The sequence below is a fragment of the Panthera leo genome, chromosome A2, assembly GCF_018350215.1.
Source record: "Panthera leo isolate Ple1 chromosome A2, P.leo_Ple1_pat1.1, whole genome shotgun sequence".
Classification (NCBI taxonomy): Eukaryota; Metazoa; Chordata; class Mammalia; order Carnivora; family Felidae; genus Panthera; species Panthera leo.
This window is the reverse complement of record NC_056680.1, coordinates 155,539,879-155,561,667: the sequence shown is the minus strand read 5'-3', so window position 1 is coordinate 155,561,667 and position 21,789 is coordinate 155,539,879. Positions and strand designations below refer to the sequence as shown.

Below are 21,789 nucleotides of genomic sequence, written 5' to 3'. Positions count from 1 at the left end.
GGATATCTGAGGATTTTCTGCATAATGGATTATGTAATCTGCAAATAAATATTTTTTCTTTATTTCCTAACTGTATGCTTTTAATTTCATTTTCTTGCCTTAATGCATTAGCTAGGATGTCCAGTTTAATGTTGAATAGAATTGGTGAGAACAGATATTGTTGCCTTCCTCCCTATCTTGGAGGAAGAAATTAGGTCTTTCATCATTAGGTTTCATGTTAGAATTAGATTTTTGGTGGGTTCTATTTATGAGTTTAAAGAAGATTCCATTTGTTCCTAGTTTGATCAGAGTTTTTCATCAGTGGATGTTGATTTTAGTGAAATGCCTTCTCTGCTCTTGTTTAAGTGACCATGTGGTTTTTCTCTTTATTTCTGTTCATATGGTGAATTATATTAATCTCCCAATGTTTTGTGTTTTTTTTTTGTTTTTTTTTAATTTTTTTTTATTTTTTAATATATGAAATTTACTGTCAAATTGGTTTCCATACAACACCCAGTGCTCATCCCAAAAGGTGCCCTCCTCAATACCCATCACCCACCCTGCCCTCCCTCCCACCCCCCATCAACCCTCTGTTTGTTCTCAGTTTTTAACAGTCTCTTATGCTTTGGCTCTCTCCCACTCTAACCTCTTTTTTTTTTTTTTTTTCCTTCCCCTCCCCCATGGGTTTCTGTTATGTTTCTCAGGATCCACATAAAAGTGAAACCATATGGTATCTGTCTTTCTCTGTATGGCTTATTTCACTTAGCATCACACTCTCCAGTTCCATCCATGTTGCTACAAAAGGCCATATTTCATTTTTTCTCATTGCCACGTAGTATTCCATTGTGTATATAAACCACAATTTCTTTATCCATTCATCAGTTGATGGACATTTAGGCTCTTTCCATAATTTGGCTATTGTTGAGAGTGCCGCTATAAACATTGGGGTACAGGTGCCCCTATGCATCAGTGCTCCTGTATCCCTTGGATAAATTCCTAGCAGTGCTATTGCTGGGTCATAGGGTAGGTCTATTTTTAATTTTCTGAGGAACCTCCACACTGCTTTCCAGAGCGGCTGCACCAATTTGCATTCCCACCAACAGTGCAAGAGGGTTCCCGTTTCTCCACATCCTCTCCAGCATCTATAGTCTCCTGATTTCTTCATTTTGGCCACTCTGACTGGCGTGAGGTGGTATCTGAGTGTGGTTTTGATTTGTATTTCCCTGATAAGGAGCGACGTTGAACATCTTTTCATGTGCCTGTTGGCCATCCGGATGTCTTCTTTAGAGAAGTGTCTATTCATGTTTTCTGCCCATTTCTTCACTGGGTTATTTGTTTTTCGGGTGTGGAGTTTGATGAGCTCTTTATAGATTTTGGATACTAGCCCTTTGTCCGATGTGTCATTTGCAAATATCTTTTCCCATTCCGTTGGTTGCCTTTTAGTTTTGTTGGTTGTTTCCTTTGCTGTGCAGAAGCTTTTTATCTTCATAAGGTCCCAGTAATTCACTTTTGCTTTTAATTCCCTTGCCTTTGGGGATGTGCCGAGTAAGAGATTGCTACGGCTGAGGTCAGAGAGGTCTTTTCCTGCTTTCTCCTCTAAGGTTTTGATGGTTTCCTGTCTCACATTCAGGTCCTTTATGCATTTTGAGTTTATTTTTGTGAATGGTGTGAGAAAGTGGTCTAGTTTCAACCTTCTGCATGTTGCTGTCCAGTTCTCCCAGCACCATTTGTTAAAGAGACTGTCTTTTTTCCATTGGATGTTCTTTCCTGCTTTGTCAAAGATGAGTTGGCCATACGTTTGTGGGTCTAGTTCTGGGGTTTCTATTCTATTCCATTGGTCTATGTGTCTGTTTTTATGCCAATACCATGCTGTCTTGATGATGACAGCTTTGTAGTAGAGGCTAAAGTCTGGGATTGTGATGCCTCCTGCTTTGGTCTTCTTCTTCAAAATTACTTTGGCTATTCGGGGCCTTTTGTGGTTCCATATGAATTTTAGGATTGCTTGTTCTAGTTTCGAGAAGAATGCTGGTGCAATTTTGATTGGGATTGCATTGAATGTGTAGATAGCTTTGGGTAGTATTGACATTTTGACAATATTCTTCCAATCCATGAGCAGGGAATGTCTTTCCATTTCTTTATATCTTCTTCAATTACCTGCATAAGCTTTCTATAGTTTTCAGCATACAGATCTTTTACATCTTTGGTTAGATTTATTCCTAGGTATTTTATGCTTCTTGGTGCAATTGTGAATGGGATCAGTTTCTTCATTTGTCTTTCTGTTGCTTCATTGTTAGTGTATAAGAATGCAACTGATTTCTGCACATTGATTTTGTATCCTGCAACTTTGCTGAATTCATGTATCAGTTCTAGCAGACTTTTGGTGGAGTCTATCGGATTTTCCATGTATAATATCATGTCATCTGCAAAAAGCGAAAGCTTGACTTCATCTTTGCCAATTTTGATGCCTTTGATTTCCTTTTGTTGTCTGATTGCTGATGCTAGAACTTCCAGCACTATATTAAACAACAGCGGTGACAGTGGGCATCCCTGTCGTGTTCCTGATCTCAGGGAAAAAGCTCTCAGTTTTTCCCCGTTGAGGATGATGTTAGCTGTGGGCTTTTCATAAATGGCCTTTATGATCTTTAAGTATGTTCCTTCTATCCCGACTTTCTCAAGGGTTTTTATTAAGAAAGGGTGCTGGATTTTGTCAAAGGCCTTTTCTGCATCGATTGACAGGATCATATGGTTCTTCTCTTTTTTTTTGTTAATGTGATGTATCACGTTGATCGATTTGCGAATGTTGAACCAGCCCTGCATCCCAGGAATGAATCCCACTTGATCATGGTGAATAATTCTTTTTATATGCTGTTGAATTCGATTTGCTAGTATCTTATTAAGAGTTTTTGCATCCATATTCATCAGGGATATTGGCCTGTAGTTCTCTTTTTTTACTGGGTCTCTGTCTGGTTTAGGAATCAAAGTAATACTGGCTTCATAGAATGAGTCTGGAAGTTTTCCTTCCCTTTCTATTTCTTGGAATAGCTTGAGAAGGATAGGTATTATCTCTGCTTTAAATGTCTGGTAGAACTCCCCTGGGAAGCCATCTGGTCCTGGACTCTTATTTGTTGGGAGATTTTTGATAACCAATTCAATTTCTTCGCTGGTTATGGGTCTGTTCAAGCTTTCTATTTCTTCCTGATTGAGTTTTGGAAGAGTGTGGGTGTTTAGAAATTTGTCCATTTCTTCCAGGTTGTCCAATTTGCTGGCATATAATTTTTCATAGTATTCCCTGATAATTGTTTGTATCTCTGAGGGATTGGTTGTAATCATTCCATTTTCATTCATGATTTTATCTATTTGGGTCATCTCCCTTTTCTTTTTGAGAAGCCTGGCTAGAGGTTTGTCAATTTTGTTTATTTTTTCAAAAAACCAACTCTTGGTTTCGTTGATCTGCTCTACAGTTTTTTTAGATTCTATATTGTTTATTTCTGCTCTGATCTTTATTATTTCTCTTCTTCTGCTGGGTTTAGGCTGCCTTTGCTGTTCTGCTTCTATTTCCTTTAGGTGTGCTGTTAGATTTTGTATTTGGGATTTTTCTTGTTTCTGGAGATAGGCCTGGATTGCAATGTATTTTCCTCTCAGGACTGCCTTCGCTGCATCCCAAAGCGTTTGGATTGTTGTATTTTCATTTTCGTTTGTTTCCATATATATTTTAATTTCTTCTCTAATTGCCTGGTTGACCCACTCATTCGTTAGTAGGGTGTTCTTTAACCTCCATGCTTTTGGAGGTTTTCCAGACTTTTTCCTGTGGTTGATTTCAAGCTTCATAGCATTGTGGTCTGAAAGTATGCATGGTATAATTTCAATTCTTGTAAACTTATGAAGGGCTGTTTTGTGACCCAGTATATGATCTATCTTGGAGAATGTTCCATGTGCACTCGAGAAGAAAGTATATTCTGTTGCTTTGGGATGCAGAGTTCTAAATATATCTGTCAAGTCCATCTGATCCAATGTATCATTCAGGGCCCTTGTTTCTTTATTGACTGTGTGTCTAGATGATCTATCCATTTCTGTAAGTGGGGTGTTAAAGTCCCCTGCAATGACCACATTCTTATCAATAAGGTTGCTTATGTTTATGAGTAATTGTTTTATATATCTGGGGGCTCGGGTATTTGGCGCATAGACATTTATAATAGTTAGCTCTTCCTGGTGGATAGACCCTGTGATTATTATATAATGCCCTTCTTCATCTCTTGTTACAGCCTTTAATTTAAAGTCTAGTTTGTCTGCTATAAGTATGGCTACTCCAGCTTTCTTTTGGCTTCCAGGAGCATGATAAATAGTTCTCCATCCCCTCACTCTCAATCTAAAGGTGTCCTCAGATCTAAAATGAGTCTCTTGTAGACAGCAAATAGATGGGTCTTGTTTTTTTATCCATTCTGATACCCTATGTCTTTTAGTTGGCGCATTTAATCCATTTACATTCAGTGTTATTATAGAAAGATATGGGTTTAGAGTCATTGTGATGTCTGTATGTTTTATGCTTGTAGTGATGTCTCTGGTACTTTGTCTCACAGGATCCCCCTTAGGATCTCTTGTAGGGCTGGTTTCGTGGTGACAAATTCCTTCAGTTTTTGTTTGTTTGGGAAGACCTTTATCTCTCCTTCTATTCTAAATGACAGACTTGCTGGATAAAGGATTCTCGGCTGCATATTTTTTCTGTTTAGCACACTGTAGATATCGTGCCAAGCCTTTCTGGCCTGCCAAGTTTCAAAGGAGAGATCAGTCACGAGTCTTATAGGTCTCCCTTTATATGTGAGGGCACGTTTATCCCTTGCTGCTTTCAGAATTTTCTCTTTATCCTTGTATTTTGCCAGTTTCACTATGATATGTCGTGCAGAAGATCGATTCAAGTTACGTCTGAAGGGAGTTCTCTGTGCCTCTTGGATTTCAATGCCTTTTTCCTTCCCCAGTTCAGGGAAGTTCTCAGCTATAATTTGTTCAAGTACCCCTTCAGCACCTTTCCCTCTCTCTTCCTCCTCTGGGATACCAATTATGCGTATATTATTTTTTTTTTAGTGTATCACTTAGTTCTCTAATTTTCCCCTCATACTCCTGGATTTTTTTATCTCTCTTTCTTTCAGCTTCCTCTTTCTCCATAACTTTATCTTCTAGTTCACCTATTCTCTCCTCTGCCTCTTCAAGCCGAGCCATCGTGGTTTCCATTTTGTTTTGCATTTCGTTTAAAGCGTTTTTCAACTCCTCGTGACTGTTCCTTAGTCCCTCGATCTTTGTGGCAAGAGATTCTCTGCTGTCCTGTATACTGTTTTCAAGCCCAGCGATTAATTTTATGACTATTATTCTAAATTCACTTTCCGTTATATTATTTAAATCCTTTTTGATCAGTTCATTAGCTGTTGTTATTTCCTGGAGATTCTTCTGAGGGGAATTCTTCCGTTTGGTCATTTTGGAGAGTCCCTGGCGTGGTGAGGACCTGCAGTGCACTTCCCCTGTGCTGTGGTGTATAACTGGAGTTAGTGGGCGGGGCCGCAGTCCGACCCGATGTCTGCCCCCAGCCCACTGCTGGGGCCACAGTCAGACTGGTGTGTGCCTTCTCTTCCCCTCTCCTAGGGGCGGGATTCACTGTGGGGTGGCGTGGCCCGTCTGGGCTACTTGCACACTGCCAGGCTTGTGTTGCTGGGGATCTGGCGTATTAGCTGGGGTGGGTAGGCAAGGTGCACGGGGGCTGGAGGGGCAGGCTTAGCTCGCTTCTCCTTAGGTGATCCACTTCAGGAGGGGCCCTGTGGCAGCGGGAGGGAGTCAGATCCGCTGCCGGAGGTTTGGCTCCGCCGAAGCACAGAGTTGGGTGTTTGGGCTGCGCGAGCAAGTTCCCTGGCAGGAACTGGTTCCCTTTGGGATTTTGGCTGGGGGGTGGGCGGGGGAGATGGCGCTGGTGAGCGCCTTTGTTCCCCGCCAAGTTGAGCTCTGCCGTCCGGGGGCTCAGCAGCTCTCCCTCCCTTTGTCCTCCAGCCTTCCCGCTTTCCGAGCAGAGCTGTTAACTTATGACCTCCCAGACGCTAAGTCGCGCTTGCTGTCGGAACACACTCAGTCCGGCCCCTCCGCTTTTGCCAGCCAGACTCGGGGGCTCTGCTTGGCCGGCGGGCCGCCCCTCCGCCCCGGCTCCCTCCCGCCAGTCCGTGGAGCGCGCACCGCCTCGCCGCCCTTCCTACCCTCTTCCGTGGGCCTCTAGTCTGCGCTTGACTCCGGAGACTCCCTTCTGCTAATCCTCTGGCGGTTTTCTGGGTTCTTTAGGCAGGTGTAGGTGGAATCTAAGTGATCGGCAGGACGCGCTGTGAGCCCCGCGTCCTCCTAATCTCCCAATGTTAACCTAACCTAGCATATCTGGAGTAAAACCATCCTTTTGTTATGGCACATTATTCTCTTTAAGTATTGCTGGATTTTATTTTCTCATATTTTACTAAGGATTTTTCCTTTCATATTCACAAAGGATATTGGTTCTTAGTTTTCTTTTCTTTCAGTGTCCTTGGTATCAAGATTTAATTCTGACCTCATAAAATTAATGACCAGCGTTCCCTTGCGCTCAATTTTCTGGAAAATTCTATGTAGAATTGGAAATATTTCTTCCTTAAAAATTTGATAGAATATACCAGTAAAGCCACTTGAAAGTATAGTTTTCTGTGTGGGAGCATTTTGAATTATGAATTCAATTATTTTCCATATTAGGAATACTTAGGAAACATGTTTAATTTCTTTTTGAATCAGTTTTGGTAATTTTTAACTTTCAAAACATTTTCTACTTCAGCAGGTTTTCCAATTGATTTCTCATTTAAGGTATTTTAATATAGTTGTCTTTAATTTAAATGAATTATGATCATATCTTTGGTTAGTAGCAGATCAGGAAATCAAGAGTGCTCTTATCACACAGTCTTCGTGTCAGTGTGAATCAATCCAAAATCTTTGGAGTATAATTGGTGTTAATAGAAACCAATACCTTTGACATATCTACCTTATAAGTGCCCAGTCTAGGGATTTATCAGAAATATCAATGTGTATGGAGTTATGATGTATAAAGATATTTATAGCATCATTTTTCACAATAAAATGAACACAATAAGCAATGATCAGCAGAGGGCTAACTAATAAAGAATGGGCATCCCTATAATGGAACACTATGCAGAGATAAAAGTGGGCAACATGTATAGATATGCTTTATATCTATTTTTTTTGGCTTTATATCTATTTTTTAAAATTTTTATTCATTTAGTTTTCCTGTTACAGGAGCTTCTATTTTTTTCTTTAATTTACATCCAAATGAGTTAGCATATAGTGTAACAATGATTTCAGGAGTAGATTTCTTAATGCCCCTTACCCATTTAGCCCATTCCCCACCCCCCCACAATCCTTCCAGTAACCCTCTGTTTGTTCTCAATATTTAAGAGTCTCTTGTGTTTTGTCCCCCTCGCTTTTTTAAATATCATTTTTGCTTCCCTTCCCTTATGTTCATCTGTTCTGTGTCTTAAAGTCCTCATATGAGTGAAGTCATATGATAGTTGTCTTTCTCTGACTGACTAATTTCGCTTAGCCTAATACCCTCCAGTTCCATCAACATAGTTGCAAATGGCAAGATTTCATTCTGTTTGATTGCCGAGTAATACTCCATTGTATATATACACCACATTGTCTTTATCCATTAATCCATCGATGGACATTTGGGCTCTTTCCATACTTTGACTATTGTTAATAGTGCTGCTATAAACATTGGGGTGCATGTGTCCCTTCGAAACAGCATACCTGTTTCTCTTGTATAAATACCTAGTAGTGTAATTGCTGGGCCATAGGGTAGTTCTATTTTTAATTTTTTGAGGAACCTCCAAACTGTTTTCCAGAGTGGCTACACCAGCTTGCATTCCCATATATATCTATTTTTATCTATTTTTATATGTTGTTAATGAGAGAGAAAAGGTTTTAAAATAGATTTTCACAGGATTTTCTATAAAGAATATGCAGATACATACTTATAAATTTTTTCTAATATTATATGGCAATCTAGTTGGGCTTGGCAACATCAGAAATGGGAAGGAAGATTATTCCCAAATTATACCCTTCTTCATCTATTGACCCTCTCAGATTTAACAGGTATACTTCAAATGAAATCCCAAATCCAGATACATGGTTGTAGCTGCCATTTTTTCTGTCTTGCTCTAGCATAAAGCAGACTTACAATTTACATTTGTCAGTTGGTTCAGGTTGTAGATATAACTGCCTGCATTGTCTGTCCTTATGCTTCCCACTTTGAAGTGCCCAGCTGGCAAACATGGACACACCATAGAAATAAATGTAAGAATCTTGCTTGAATGCATACAGATGCATGTGTGTTCAGAAGAGTGGAAACCTGAGACAGTAGCAGAGAGCGAAGTACAATTTGGAGGCAGAAACTCTCCCCAGTTTTCTGGAAGGTCCTCAGAGTTAGGAGCAGGAGCCTCTCTATGAAATGAGTGAAGGAGGAAACAGGCTTTGTAGGGGATTTCTGGTGAAGTTAAGGCTTTGACTGAGACCAATATGCATGCTTTTAGGATACTGGTGCACATTTTAGATGTCAATTGTAATGTGTCCTATTGGGGGTTAGGGGATGATTTTTTCTCTGAATAGCTAAGAGAATCAGAGAAGAGTCTAGGATATAGGGCAGAAGGGGTAATCTGCTTAGAGTCTGAGATGTCTCTTGAATCCTAGACTTGGGGCCTTTGAGGAGGCAGTTTTGGTATTGAAAGCCTGTGATTGGTGAGATTTCAGGTTTCTTCATTAAGCAAAAAGTTTCAAAAGTTCTGACCCTTAATTGGTCAAAAAAGGGAATAACTAAAAGTTTGTTCTGCTTTCCACAGTCTGATTGCTTAGGGACGCCCTGAACCTGGGCTAATTAAGAACAGGTACCTCAGTGACTAAGTCCCCTTGGGAAGGAGGGTAGTGGGAGGGAAGGAGAGAGAAAGAGACCCTCAGTTCCCACAATGCTGTTATTTCTGGAGTTTCTGCTCAGCTCCTGTTGAGTAAGTTGCTGTGGCCCCTGTATATGCATCAGCAGTAGCCAGACAAGTTATCCAAGTCCTGGAGAGTCTGAGAAGGGTGGAGAGGCCCCTCCATGGGGGTGAGTATTTTCTCAGGGTTTTCCTCTAGGAAGGAAAGAGTAGGAGAAGATCAGATTGGAGTTCTGGGCTTGGCTACCTGTTAGAACAAAGGAGGCCCAGAGCTTAAAGAGTGGTTGAGGACATCACCGAATCCCCTCTACACAGCAGAGAGCAGATTTATTTCTCCTCTGTTCCAATGTTAAAAACAGTCACTGCTAAGATTCTTCTATATTTTTTCACCCAGTGCCCAATACACAGACATTTTAGCAATGCAGGTCACTGAGCCATCCCCACAATACTGTTCTTAACCTGTTTTCCCATCATTCCAACCTTCAAAGGCTTAGAGGAGGTGGCGTGAGTAAGGGAAGGGAGGAAGGGGAAATGGTAATGTGAGCCATGAAAGCAAATCAAGAAGAGTAGGCTCCACGGGGTATGGCCCGGCTGCTTTAATGAACATCAAGTACTATTTAACCATATAGCACACATCCAAGCAACTATCATGTAGGGAAATTTATCAGCATGACTTTATAGCTCAACAATAATATAGATATAAATATAGATGTAGATACAGATACAGATATAGATAGATATATACACACATGTCCTGCCTTCATACAGTTTATATTCTAGTATCATAGATGAACTGTGAATACATTAAATTAGATTTCCTGTCCTTCTTCCTTGCCTTATATTTGTTCCAGCATGATGAATAGACTAGCATCATAATTGTATTTACTTGTCTTGTATATAATCTGGCATCCACCCTCCCCTTGAATGTAAGCTCCACAGGGCAGGAAGTTTTGTTTGTTCTATCCACTGCTGAATTTGCTTAATGTGCAATGAAGGAATGAAATTAGTATACATATCATATCAGGTAATAAGAAGTGCTACAAAGAATGGTAAAGTCCAAAAATGAACAAGTTATTCCTAATTGGTGTAGGGTTACTGGAAAGAGTCTTCTGAAGAGATATTTGAGTAATGGGATGGAAAAGTGAGAGGTCGAGATCCAGACATCCACAGGGGCTACTGGCCTCAGATCTATCCTTGTTAGGGACAGGTGCCACCTTTCCTCTCTCCCAACATTTTGCAAAGCACATGGATTTAGAGAAGAATGATTCTGCCCTGGGAAATTATCTCCAGAGAGCTCCAGAGCTCTCATTTGTAGATGTGTCTGCTCTGTACAATGGAAGTTTACACTCTGGGGAAAGCAGGGGTGTTGGTCTTAGTCCTCTGCTGCTTTTCTACTACCCGAAGTTGGGTCTAGACAATTCCAGTAAGGATGACGTGTAGGGTTCAATGTTCCAGGATTTGACCATCACCTAGAACACTGTTATGTCATCTGCTACAGTTAACATAAGAAGAATGACACAGTCCCCGGACTGGTGTGGCTGATCAACACAGCTTCATAAGTGGTCAGTTTAAACACTCTTATCCTCTGTCCCTGGAGAGAAGGCCTATCCTGTGGTGTAAAAAGACAGAGAACGTTTTCTTATCCTCAGTAGAGATTCACGAGTCTTCCCCTATTCCAGACAGGCAGACTTGTGCTAGATTGAAGGTGATCACATTTATGTCTGACCTTGTGCAGAGCATTGCAGTCGGGGCATGTCACCAGGTTTTCAGGTTGAAAATATTTTCTCATCCTAACCTGTCTTCCTTCTCTTTGGAGAACAGGACTATGTGGCGCCATGTTACCAGTCTTTGAGCTCTAGGTTTTAAGACAAACAGAAACAAGGAGTAAATGATGAACAATCTCTCTAGTGCCACTGAATTCTGCCTTCTAGGCTTTCCTGGGTCCCAAGAACTACACCACATTCTTTTTGCCATATTCTTTTTCTTCTACTCAGTGACATTAATGGGAAACACAGTCATCATTGTGATTGTCTGTGTGGATAAACGTCTGCAGTCCCCTATGTATTTCTTCCTTGGTCATTTGTCTGCCTTGGAGATCATGATCACATCCATCATCATGCCCATGCTGCTTTGGGGATTGCTGCTTCCTGGGATGCACACAATATCTCTGGCTGCATGTGTCACCCAGCTCTTCCTGTACCTTGCTGTGGGGACCACAGAGTTTGTGTTACTGGGAGCGATGGCTGTGGATCGTTACGTGGCTGTCTGTAACCCTTTGAGGTACAACATCATTATGAACAGCCACACCTGCATCTGGGTGGTCATTGTGTCATGGGTGTTTGGGTTCCTTTCTGAAATATGGCCAGTCTATGCCACATTTCAGTTTACCTTCTGCAAATCAAATCTGTTAGACCACTTTTTTTGTGAACGCGGGCAACTGCTCAAACTATCCTGTGGTGACACTCTTTTCACAGAGTTTGTTCTCTTCTTAATGGCTGTTGTCATTATCATTGGTTCACTGACCCCAACAATAGTCTCCTACACCTACATCATCTCTACCATCCTCAAGATCCCCACAGCCTCGGGCCGGAGGAAAGCCTTCTCTACCTGTGCTTCTCACTTCACCTTTGTTGTGATCGGCTATGGCAGTTGCTTGTTCCTCTATGTGAAACCTAAGCAAACACAGGCTGCTGAGTACAACAAGATAGTTTCCCTGTTTATTTCTGTGGTAACCCCTTTCCTGAACCCTTTCATCTTCACCCTGAGGAATGACAAAGTCAAAGAGGCCCTTCGGGATGGTATGAAACGCTGCTGTCGACTGGTAAAGGATTAAATCTCTCTACATCAGTTTTGTGACAATGTCCTCACTATACATTTTTCAGTAACCTAGAAAACCCCACCTTTTATCTTATCATTATTTTCCCTTCAAAAATCAGTAGTGTACAACTTATAATCAGGGCCATCGAAGAAGACATGGAAGGTAAAAAAGAAACCCATTTTCTGCCTATTAGATTCTCATTCCTCAGTTTCTGATGGTTCCCGACTTGAACCATTGAAGCCTATCCTTGGGAAGTGGGAGGATAGGGTAAAGGTAATACATACATGTTTGTATTTTTCCATAGCTCAATTAATTCGCCTACAATGCATTTTTGAGGATATATTTCTTAGTGGAGGAAGGAAGTGGGAAGAAGGGGAGGGGAGGCATCTGCCATAATAAGTACCAAGGGGGAGATGCTCACATTGTTTCTTTATCAACAGTTGTAGAGATTTTCCTATATTTTTGTGCAATTTCTTGATGCGATGGCAATATGCACTTAAAATATTCTATGGTTCTCCTTTTCTCTGCTGGTTCTTCATGTTATCCAGGCTCCATTGCTAGTGCAAAGTACATACAATGTTATATACTCTTTGCCACAGAACCAATCTAGAGTGGAGATATGGGGATTGGAATACTTTTAGTAAGTCTTAACGATGTAAAGATATGAAATATTTTGGGACATATGGGGATTGAGACAAGTAAGAATTAAATGACTAATTATAGAGAAAGAATCCTGTGTTGTACAACTGCTTAAATCTACTATGTCTGTTGAGACTACTCCCAGACCCAGACTTTCGGCCTCATGATGCCTTTACTTCTCTGTCTCTGAAATCCAATTGTCTCAGTACCCTGTCATAGATTTTCTCTATGGGGAGCATCAAAGAAATGAGAAGCTACCCTCTCAACTTGCAGCTCTTCAAGAATACAAGGCATGGTTTTATGACAATGCAAGTGTAGGAAGCTCATCATGTTGGAGGAAGGGGTTTGAAGGAAGGTAGGTTTTTAAAATTATTTTTATTTTTTATTTAAAAAAAGTTTATTTATTTTGAAAGGAGAAATTGTGTGAATGGAGGCAGGTGCAGAAGAGAGTGGAGAGAGAGAATCCCAAGGAGTCTGTGTGCCATCAGTGACACAGTGCTGGACCTCACTACCCTGAGATTATGACCTGAGCCAAAATCATAAATGAGACTCTTAACTAAGTCACCCAGGTGCCCCAGGAAGATGTTGGTTAAATGGTAATGCTCAGCACTTCCTGGCAGCCCTGAACTGGTGGCAGATATTCAGCCACCTAGCCGTGGATGATGGTGTTCCATAGAGTTGCAGAGTACTGTGTGAGGGTGCCTTCCCGTTTGGTGAAGACAGAGAAGTCTACCATCCATGATATAGTTGATTCCACCTCATATGGGCAACATATGAGGTGTTGGGTGGGGTCTTAATCCAGCCCATGCTCTGGTAGCTAACCAATAGGTTGTAATGGGACTGCATTGTCTCTGGGCTTGTAGAGGCAATTTAGGAGGACAGAAAAGAGAGCCTCACTGTCCTCATCGGTTTCTTTGGTTTCTGAACCTTCATCACCGATGCCTACTGCACCCTGTCCTGATCATCCTTAGTTCATCCACCACCTGTCTTCTTCCTTCTTCCTCTTTCCCCTTGTCCTTGAGCTCTCCTATTCCTCTCTTTCTCCTTCTTTCCCTTTCTCTCTTTTCCCTTTCCGCTTGAATCAGGCTCTGATCACCCACTGCTAATGCATTTCCTATTCTTCCCCTTGTCCTCCATCAACAATTCCATTCCTTTCCTGTATCTCAGGGATGCAGTGCTCTAAACTGCTTCTCTGAATGCCCCTGACCATGAGGAAGGAAGGAAAGTTCCAGGTCTAGTGATTTGTGATGGGGCGTGAAACATCTTTTGTACCAAAGGGAGGTTCTTCTGTTTGGTCTTTGATTCTGAATGAAGGAAAGTTAATGTTTATGTTAGTCTGCCTGGGCTGTCATTTCAAAACACTACACATTTGGTGGTTTAAATAAGAAAAAATTGTTTCTCATAGTTCTGGAGACTTAGAAGTCCGAGTTCAAGGTTCAGGCTAATTTAGTTTTGGTGAGAACTATTCTTATGTGATGAGGCCCCCACCCATTGACCTCCTTTTAGCTTAATTACTTAAGAGTCCCCATCTCCCAAATCAGCTGCACTGGGTGTCAGCATTTCAACATATGGATTTTAAGGGAACATAAACCTTCAGTCCATAACACTGTCACTGTGCCCCTGCCCTGCAAGCCATCTTATTCTCAACCAGAATGCCTACTCCATGTTCACACTGGGAGCTGGGAGACAGATATGTCTGCCCACTGAGGCTTAATTTCTCAACCAGCGGTTGTCTCCTACCCCCAAATGAAGTGAGATTCCTCACACCATTTCCTCACTACTATATACACTATCAAGTCTCAATAACATTTGTTCTATTTATTTTTTGTCTTTACTTTTCACAACTAAGTACACAGATAATCAATACAGATATCTAAATATAAATACGAGTAATATTCCATTCTATATACACATCACATTTTCTTTATCTGTTCATCAGTTGAACAGTTGGGCTGTTTCCATCTTTTGGCTGGGGTAGATCATGCTGCTATAAACATCGGGGTGCATATAGCCCTTTGATTTAGTATTTTTGTATTCTTTGGGTACATACTTAGTAGTGCACTTGCTGGATTATAGGGTAGTTCTATTTTTAACTTTTTGAGGAACCTTCATACTGTTTTCCAGAGTGGCTGCACCAGTTTGCATTCCCACCAATAGTACAAGAGGGTCCCTCTTTCTTCACCTCCTCGCCAACACCTGTTGTTTCTTGTGCTGTTGATTTTAACCATTCTGACAGGTGTGACGTGATGTCTCATTGTGGTTTTGATTTGGATTTTCCTGATGATCAGTGGTGTTGAGCATCTTTTCAGCCATAAAAGAAAATGAAATCTTGCCATTTGCTATAACACGGATGGAGTATTATGCTAAGCAAAATAAGTCAGAGGAAAACAAATACTATATGATTTCACTTATATGTGGAATTTAAGAAATAAAACAAATGAGCAAAGGGGAAAAAAGGAGAATGAGAGGCAAACCAAGAAACAGACTCTTAATTCTAGAGAACAAACTGATGGTTACCAGAGGGGAGGTGGGTGGGGGGATTAAATAGGTGATGGGGATTAAAGGGCACGCTTGTGATTGAGTACCAGATGTTTGTATGGAAATGTGAGTCACTAAATTGTACACCTAAACCAATATTACACTATTTGTTACCTAATTGGAACTTAAGTAAAAGCTTTAAAAAAAGGAATTAAAAAACACTCGTTATCATAATTCACATGTAATTATCATATTCAAATCTTAGGTATAATTTGATGTATCTCAGACATGATGTGTTGCAACTTTGTAACTTATTTTAAATATGTGCCTCTTAACATACTTTGTATTCTTAGTTATATGGTCAGGGTTAAAACAAAAACAAAACTGGAGAGAAGACTACTTTTACCAGGAAGTTTTTAGTAGTTTCTGTTCAGGAAAAGTTCCTTGGTGAAAGAAAATGCTAATCCTAGATAGTGTCTGTTATATACATCTGAGAAGACATTCACTTTTTTCCTGTTTTATTTCCTACAGGTATTTCATTATATTCATACTAAATGTTGCATAAATATTGTTGTATAGGATACAAAGTAAAATAAGTTTTTTTCCTTAAAATTTTTTTAAAAAAATGTTTACTTATTTATTGTCACACACACACACACACACACACACACACACACAGAGCATGGGAGGGGCAGAGGAAGAGAGAGAGAGAATCCCAAGTAGGCTCTCCTTTGTCAGCACAGAGCTCAATTGGGGGCTGTAATTCACAAATTGTGAGATTATGACCTGAGCCCAGATCAAGAGTTAGACACTTAACCAGCTGAATCATCCAGGAGTCCCTACATTTTTTTTATTTTTAAATTTTTTTTAGAGAGAGAGCAGGGGAGGGGTGCAGAGGAAGAGAGGAGAATCCCAAGCAGGTTCCACGCTCAGCACTGGAATCTGACAAGGGCTGGGTGGCATAACCCTGGGAAATGACCTGAGCCCAAATCAAGAGTCCAACACTTAATGACTGAGCCACTCAGGTGCTCCAAAATATGAAATATTCTAGTATAAACTAATGTCCCTTATTAGGAGATAAGGAGAAAAAAGGAGTGGTGTGTAATTAAAACTTCTATTTCTTTTGCATAGCCACTGCAAATATTTATTTTCTTTGTTCCTAATGGAAATACCTCCAATGTTTTATTAATATTGATAATAATTTTTAAAACTGAATAGGTTTGTGTGATTCCAAATTTTGATCTTAAACATCTTTGTTATTTTGTCCTATGAACATGAGGAAGTTTTTTCAGTAAAGATGCTGAATATAACTTTTATATAATTTGATTGATTTTTATACATTGAATATCTACTGCAGAAGAAACTTTGCTGAATGTTTTGGAATCATATAGATGGAAGGAAGGTAGTATTGATTGTATACTAAGTACCTTGTAATTTCTGTATATTGTCATTTAATCCTGGCAATAAGCTGTTAGGTGAGTAGTATTGTGTTCACTTAACAGATTAGTATATAGAAACTAAATAAGACTTTAACAGGAACACCTGAGTAGCTCAGTCAGTTAAATGTCTGATTTTGGCTCCAGTCATGCTCTTAAGGTTCGTGAGTTCGAGGCCTGCATCGGGCTCTGTGCTGACAGCCTGGAGCCTGCTTCAGATTATGTGTCTCCCTCTCTGCCCTCCCCTGCTCGTGCTCTCTCTCTCTCTCTCTCTCCTTCTCTTTCTCTTTCTCTCTCTCTCTCAGAATAAACATTAAAAACTTTAAGACATTAAACAACTTGCCAAAATATACTCAGCCATCAGCCATATCATTTCTATCTGATTGGAGAAAAGCAAAATTCTAAGAATCCTATTGTTCATGTGAATTCTGATGAATAGAGCTTTTATTCATTTATGATGGGAATATAAAATATTATGGCCCTGGTAATTCATAACAAACTTAGTAAGCATATGTTGTGCTTGTACACTGTGGCCTATTCTCATATGTTAATGCTTTCTTCATCTGCTTTAAGTGTCCTGATGATCTTATGAAAAAATTCTTTTTTTATATATAAATAAATGTTCATTCATTTTTGAGAGAGAGAGAGACAGAGAGAAAGAGACAGAGAGAGACAGAGAAAGGGACAGAGGATCTAAAGGGGGCCCTGCACTGATAGCAGTGAGGAAGGGAGAGGCAGAGAGGGAGGGAGAGGAAATCTCAAGCTCAATGCTGTCAGTGCAGAACCCAACACAGTGCTTGATCTCATGAACCCATGAGATCATGACCTGAGTTGAAATCAAGACTTGGACGCTGAACCGATTGAGCCACCCAGGTGCCCCAATTTTTAATTTTTTGAAATAAAAGTTTATTTTATTTGTGCATAAAGTTCTCTTCTAAATTGGTAAGTTCAATAAAGAAAAATATAAATGGTTTTTGAAACTATGAAAGAGTCTAACTTGATTGAATATTAAGAACAGATCATTCAGCAAGAACATTTTTTGAATAACAGTTACCTTTCAGACAATGTGCTGAAAATATAGCAGGAAACATAGTGGACATGGTCTCTTCCCTGATAGAGCATATTTGGTGAAGAGATACACCATACAGAGTGAAACCACACACACACACAAAATATATAATTAAAACTGTGGATCATTCAGGAAAGAAATTGTGAGGTTGTCTTAAGTCTGGGAGTGATCTTTGAGACAATTCCTGTAAAGGTGTGGGGGAGAATATGTTTGGGCAGAGGGGAAGCTGACTGGTAATGAAGTTGCCACAGAGGCTTCAACCCCAGGAGGAACCAATCCCACCGGGAGCCCCGGAGCTAGGATGGCTCTTTAGAATTGTGCTGACTTGTGTCCCTACCTCAAACACAGGAGCTGGACATTTGCACTCCTGCATCTACAGGTCGTTGGGTACAGGCTACCTTAGAGGACAGGCTATAATCTTGGTGGAGGCACTTATGCTTAACTGAGGGCAATTTCTAGGGATAACCTCAGCTATGGGGTGGGGGGCAAGTACCTTGGTCCTGAGGGAGGTCTGGGGAAGGCACATAGCATCTACTACAAGGGTATTTGGAGAACACCTGACAGGGAACCTGAATATGTCTGTGGAGGTTAGGGAAAGCCCCTATAAGAAAGGATCATGGGGTGCTCAGTGGCTCAGTGGCTCAGTTGGCTAAGCATCCAACTTCAGCTCAGGTCATGATATCACGGTTTGTGGGTTTGAGCCTGGCATTGGGCTCTGTGCTGATAGCTCAGAGCCTCCTTTGGATTCTGTGTCTCCCTGTCTCTTGGCCCCTTCCCCGTTTGTGCTCTCTTCTCTCAAGGAGATTATTTATAATAACTCTCAAAGAATTATTAAATAAATAAACATTTTTTAAAAAGTTACAAAAATAAAGTGATCATTAACTGATGTGTGGCATGAACAAGGCAAAGCTGGGTGGGAATGGAGCGAGCACATTAAGAGTGCATTAAGAGCATGCACTAAAGCCCTTGAAGGAACTAAAAGAATGTCAGTGCTGCCGGGCAGCATGGGGTGAAGGAAGGGAAAGACAGACGACATTAGAGAAAAGCATTTCTAGAAATCATATAGATCCTTAGGGCACTCGGGACAGTGACCAATGAGCAGTGAGAAGGTTTTCATCAGGGGAGAGACCTGATCCAATCTGTGTCTTAAAAGATCACTCAAGCAGTTATGGGGAGAACAGAGTAGAAAGAGGGAAGTGATGGCAGACGTGAAGGTCAGTTAGCAGACTTTTGAGGCAGGCAAGTAAGGATAATTTCCTCTCATCCCTTCTTTTGTGGGCAGGCATTCAGCACTTGGGGTAATAACCCTATCTGTCCTCCTAGATCATCAAGATGGCTCTTTATTTCTCTGGTCCATGTTGACTTCTCCTCTTGCCTGTGTCTCCAGTGTGCTTATGTGGAATATGGAAAAAAATATAGACATGGAATGGCCTTCAGGTTTGGCCAACTTTGAGTTTGGGCAGTCACCAGCTTTACCCACATAAACAATCCAGTAATCAAGGGTAACTTTAGGTACCGAGTCTGGTGTGGTCTATGAATGCCCATGATGTTATCTGGAAAGAGCTGATTCTGACAAAAAGTTTAGCTTTGCAGAGGGGTTCCATGACCAAAGGTAATGAGTGGAGAGCCTCAGCAGGAGGCTGAGAGGCTCAGTGCATCATTACAAGGCTCAAGGACTAGCTCAGTTTCTGCTCCTTGCCCCTTCACTTTGGGCAAGGTAGAGATTGTGAAAGAGAGGTCAGACATCCTGTACCTCACTGCCCTGATATTTCAGAAGAGAAAACCAAAGCCAGAGAGTTGAACACTCACACACCGAATTGAATATAACATAGCTAGTGGGTATGAAAAGGAATTAGCATTCAGGTTCCGGATTCTAATCACAATAGTTTATCCACGATTGTTCACTGTCTTGAGATCCTTTAACTTTCACCAAAGACGAATATTTTAAAATTGTGCTCTCATGTTATAAGCTTTACTGGTGGTTTATATCTGTCATCCATTTTACAAACTAAAGTTTGTTTGTAAACTTAAGAGGTGCTTGCAGAAAGTTACTCAAAAAGGTGATAGAACATGGTCAAAGAGAACATCTGTTTGGTCTGGAAATTACTTGTTACATTCTGACATCCATTAGGGTTAGTTAAGCCTGGTCTTCACCTTGTGTTCTTTTAACTTTCCCCACCCTCACACCTAATCCACAACCATATTCGACATACCTTACTTTGTCTACCTATTCTGTTTTAGGCTTCAGTATACCCTAAAGTATATAAAGCCTTATATACTTTATACTTAATATAACTTTATACTTCACTTAACCTTACCTCATTTCTCTACCCATCAATCCCTTAATGATGAGCCCTCTCCTGTTATAGTTTGGGTTTATTTAAAAAATATTTTCAACATTTTAATGTTAATTTTCATACAATAATGTAGCCATTTGATGTGTAAATTTCAGTGAGTTTTAACAAATGTATACACACATGTAGCTATCACAACCAAATTATAAAATATGTTCATCACCCTAAAGGTTTCTTTGTGCTCCTTTTGAATAAATCTCCATTTTCATTCCTAACCTCAGGCTGTTTTCTGTTATTATAGATCAGGTTTTTTGTTTCTTGAGCTTATTAATGAAATAATAATATTTATGTCAGGATTCTTTTGCTTACTGTAGCCCTGTACAGAATTATCCATGATGGTGCATCTATCAATAGATTTTTATTTCTGAGTGGTGTTCCACTGTATGAATGTACCATTTATTTATCCATTCAGTTATTAATCATCACTTGGGTTTTTCGAGTTTGTTGTGAATAAAATTGCATTCATGAAGATGTCTTTTGTGGTGTGTGTTTTCTTATAGATTGGGAAAATATCTAAGAGTGAAGTTGAATTATGGCTTTGTAGGGTAAGTGTATGTTTACTTGTTGTTGTTTATATCACCAGCAGTGTACGAAAGATCCAGTTTCTCCACACCTTCACCAACACTTCATGTGGTCAAAATCAATTAAAGATGTATGTTGGCCTTTGTGTCTGAATTCTCTATTCTATTTTATTGGTTTATGTCTGTTGATCTAATCATAGTATGTAAGTAAGATAGTGTTTTGATTACTGTAACTTAAATTAAGTTGTAAATAAGGTATTGTGAGTCTCCCACCTTTTTTGTTCTTTTTCAAAATTCTTTTGGCTCTTCTTAGTTCTTCATAGTTGCATAGAAATCTTAGAGTCAGCTCTTCAATATTAAAATAAAAACTTCCTGGGATTTTGAGTGACACTTTATTGAACCTAGAGACAAATTAAAAAAAGGCATTTTAACAAAATCCAAGTTTCTGATTCATGAAAACACAATGTTAATTTATTTAGATATTTCTCAGTTTATATCAGCAATGTTGTATAGTTTCAAGTGTATAGTCATGTACAATTTGTTGAATTAATCTCTTAGTTTTTCATGGTTTCGCATCTTATAATTTAAAATTTTTATTTTCATTTCTAGTTTCTTGCTAGTAGGTAGCAATATAATAGATTTTTGTATATTGAGGCCTTTATCCTGTGGCCTTGGTAATCACCTTTTATTTCTAGAAGGTGTTCCTTTTTTTTTTTTTTTTTTTGCAGATCTCTTAGGATTTTCTGCATATTGGATTATGTACTCTACAAGTATTTTTTTTTTCTTTATTTGCTAACTGTATGCTTTTAATTTCATTTTCTTGCCTTATTGCATTAGCTAGGATGTCCAGTTTAATGTTGAATAGAAGCGGTGAGAACAGATATCGTTGCCTTCCTCCCTATCTTGGAGGAAGAAATTAGGTCTTTCATCATTAGGTTTCATGTTACCATTAGGTTTTTGGTGGACTCTATTTATGAATTTAGAGAAGGTCCCACTTGGGGCACCTGGTTAACCCACTGGGGCTCAGTCGGTTAAGCATCCAACTTCAGCTCAGGTCATCATCTCATGGTTGGTGGGTTTGAGCCCTGTGTTGGACTCTGTGCTGATAGCTCAGGCCCTGGAGCCCACTTTGGATTCTGTGTCTCCCTCTCTCTCTGCCTCTCCCCTGCTCACTCTGTGTCTGTCTCTCTCTCTCTCAAAAATAAATAAACATTAAAATATTTAAAAAAATAAAAAATAAAGAAGATCTCATTTGTTCCTAGTTTGATCAGAATTTTTCATCATTGGATGTTGATTTTAGTGAAATGCCTTCTCTGCTCCCATTTAAGTGACCATGTGGTTTTTCTCTTTATTTCTGTTCATATGATGAATTATATTGATTAATCTCCTAATGTTAACCCAATCTTGCGTATCTGGAGTAAAATCATCCCTTTGTTATGGCACATTATTTTCTTTAAGTATTGCTGGATTTTATTTTCTCATATTTTACTAAGGATTTTTCCTTT

At 39.8% G+C, this 21,789-nt stretch overlaps 1 protein-coding gene across 1 annotated transcript; it reads left to right on the top strand.

Moving 5' to 3' along the window:
- Positions 1-10,857: 10,857 nt before the first annotated feature.
- On the top strand, positions 10,858-11,802 carry LOC122212936 (olfactory receptor 9A4-like). Its single transcript, XM_042926934.1, has one exon. The coding sequence runs from the start codon at positions 10,858-10,860 to the stop codon at positions 11,800-11,802; it is 945 nt and encodes a 314-aa protein (XP_042782868.1).
- Positions 11,803-21,789: the final 9,987 nt, after the last annotated feature.

Coding starts and splice junctions, on each gene's coding strand:
- LOC122212936 (XM_042926934.1), top strand. CDS start 10,858: ATGATGAACAATCTCTCTAGTGCCACTGAATTCTGCCTTCTAGGCTTT.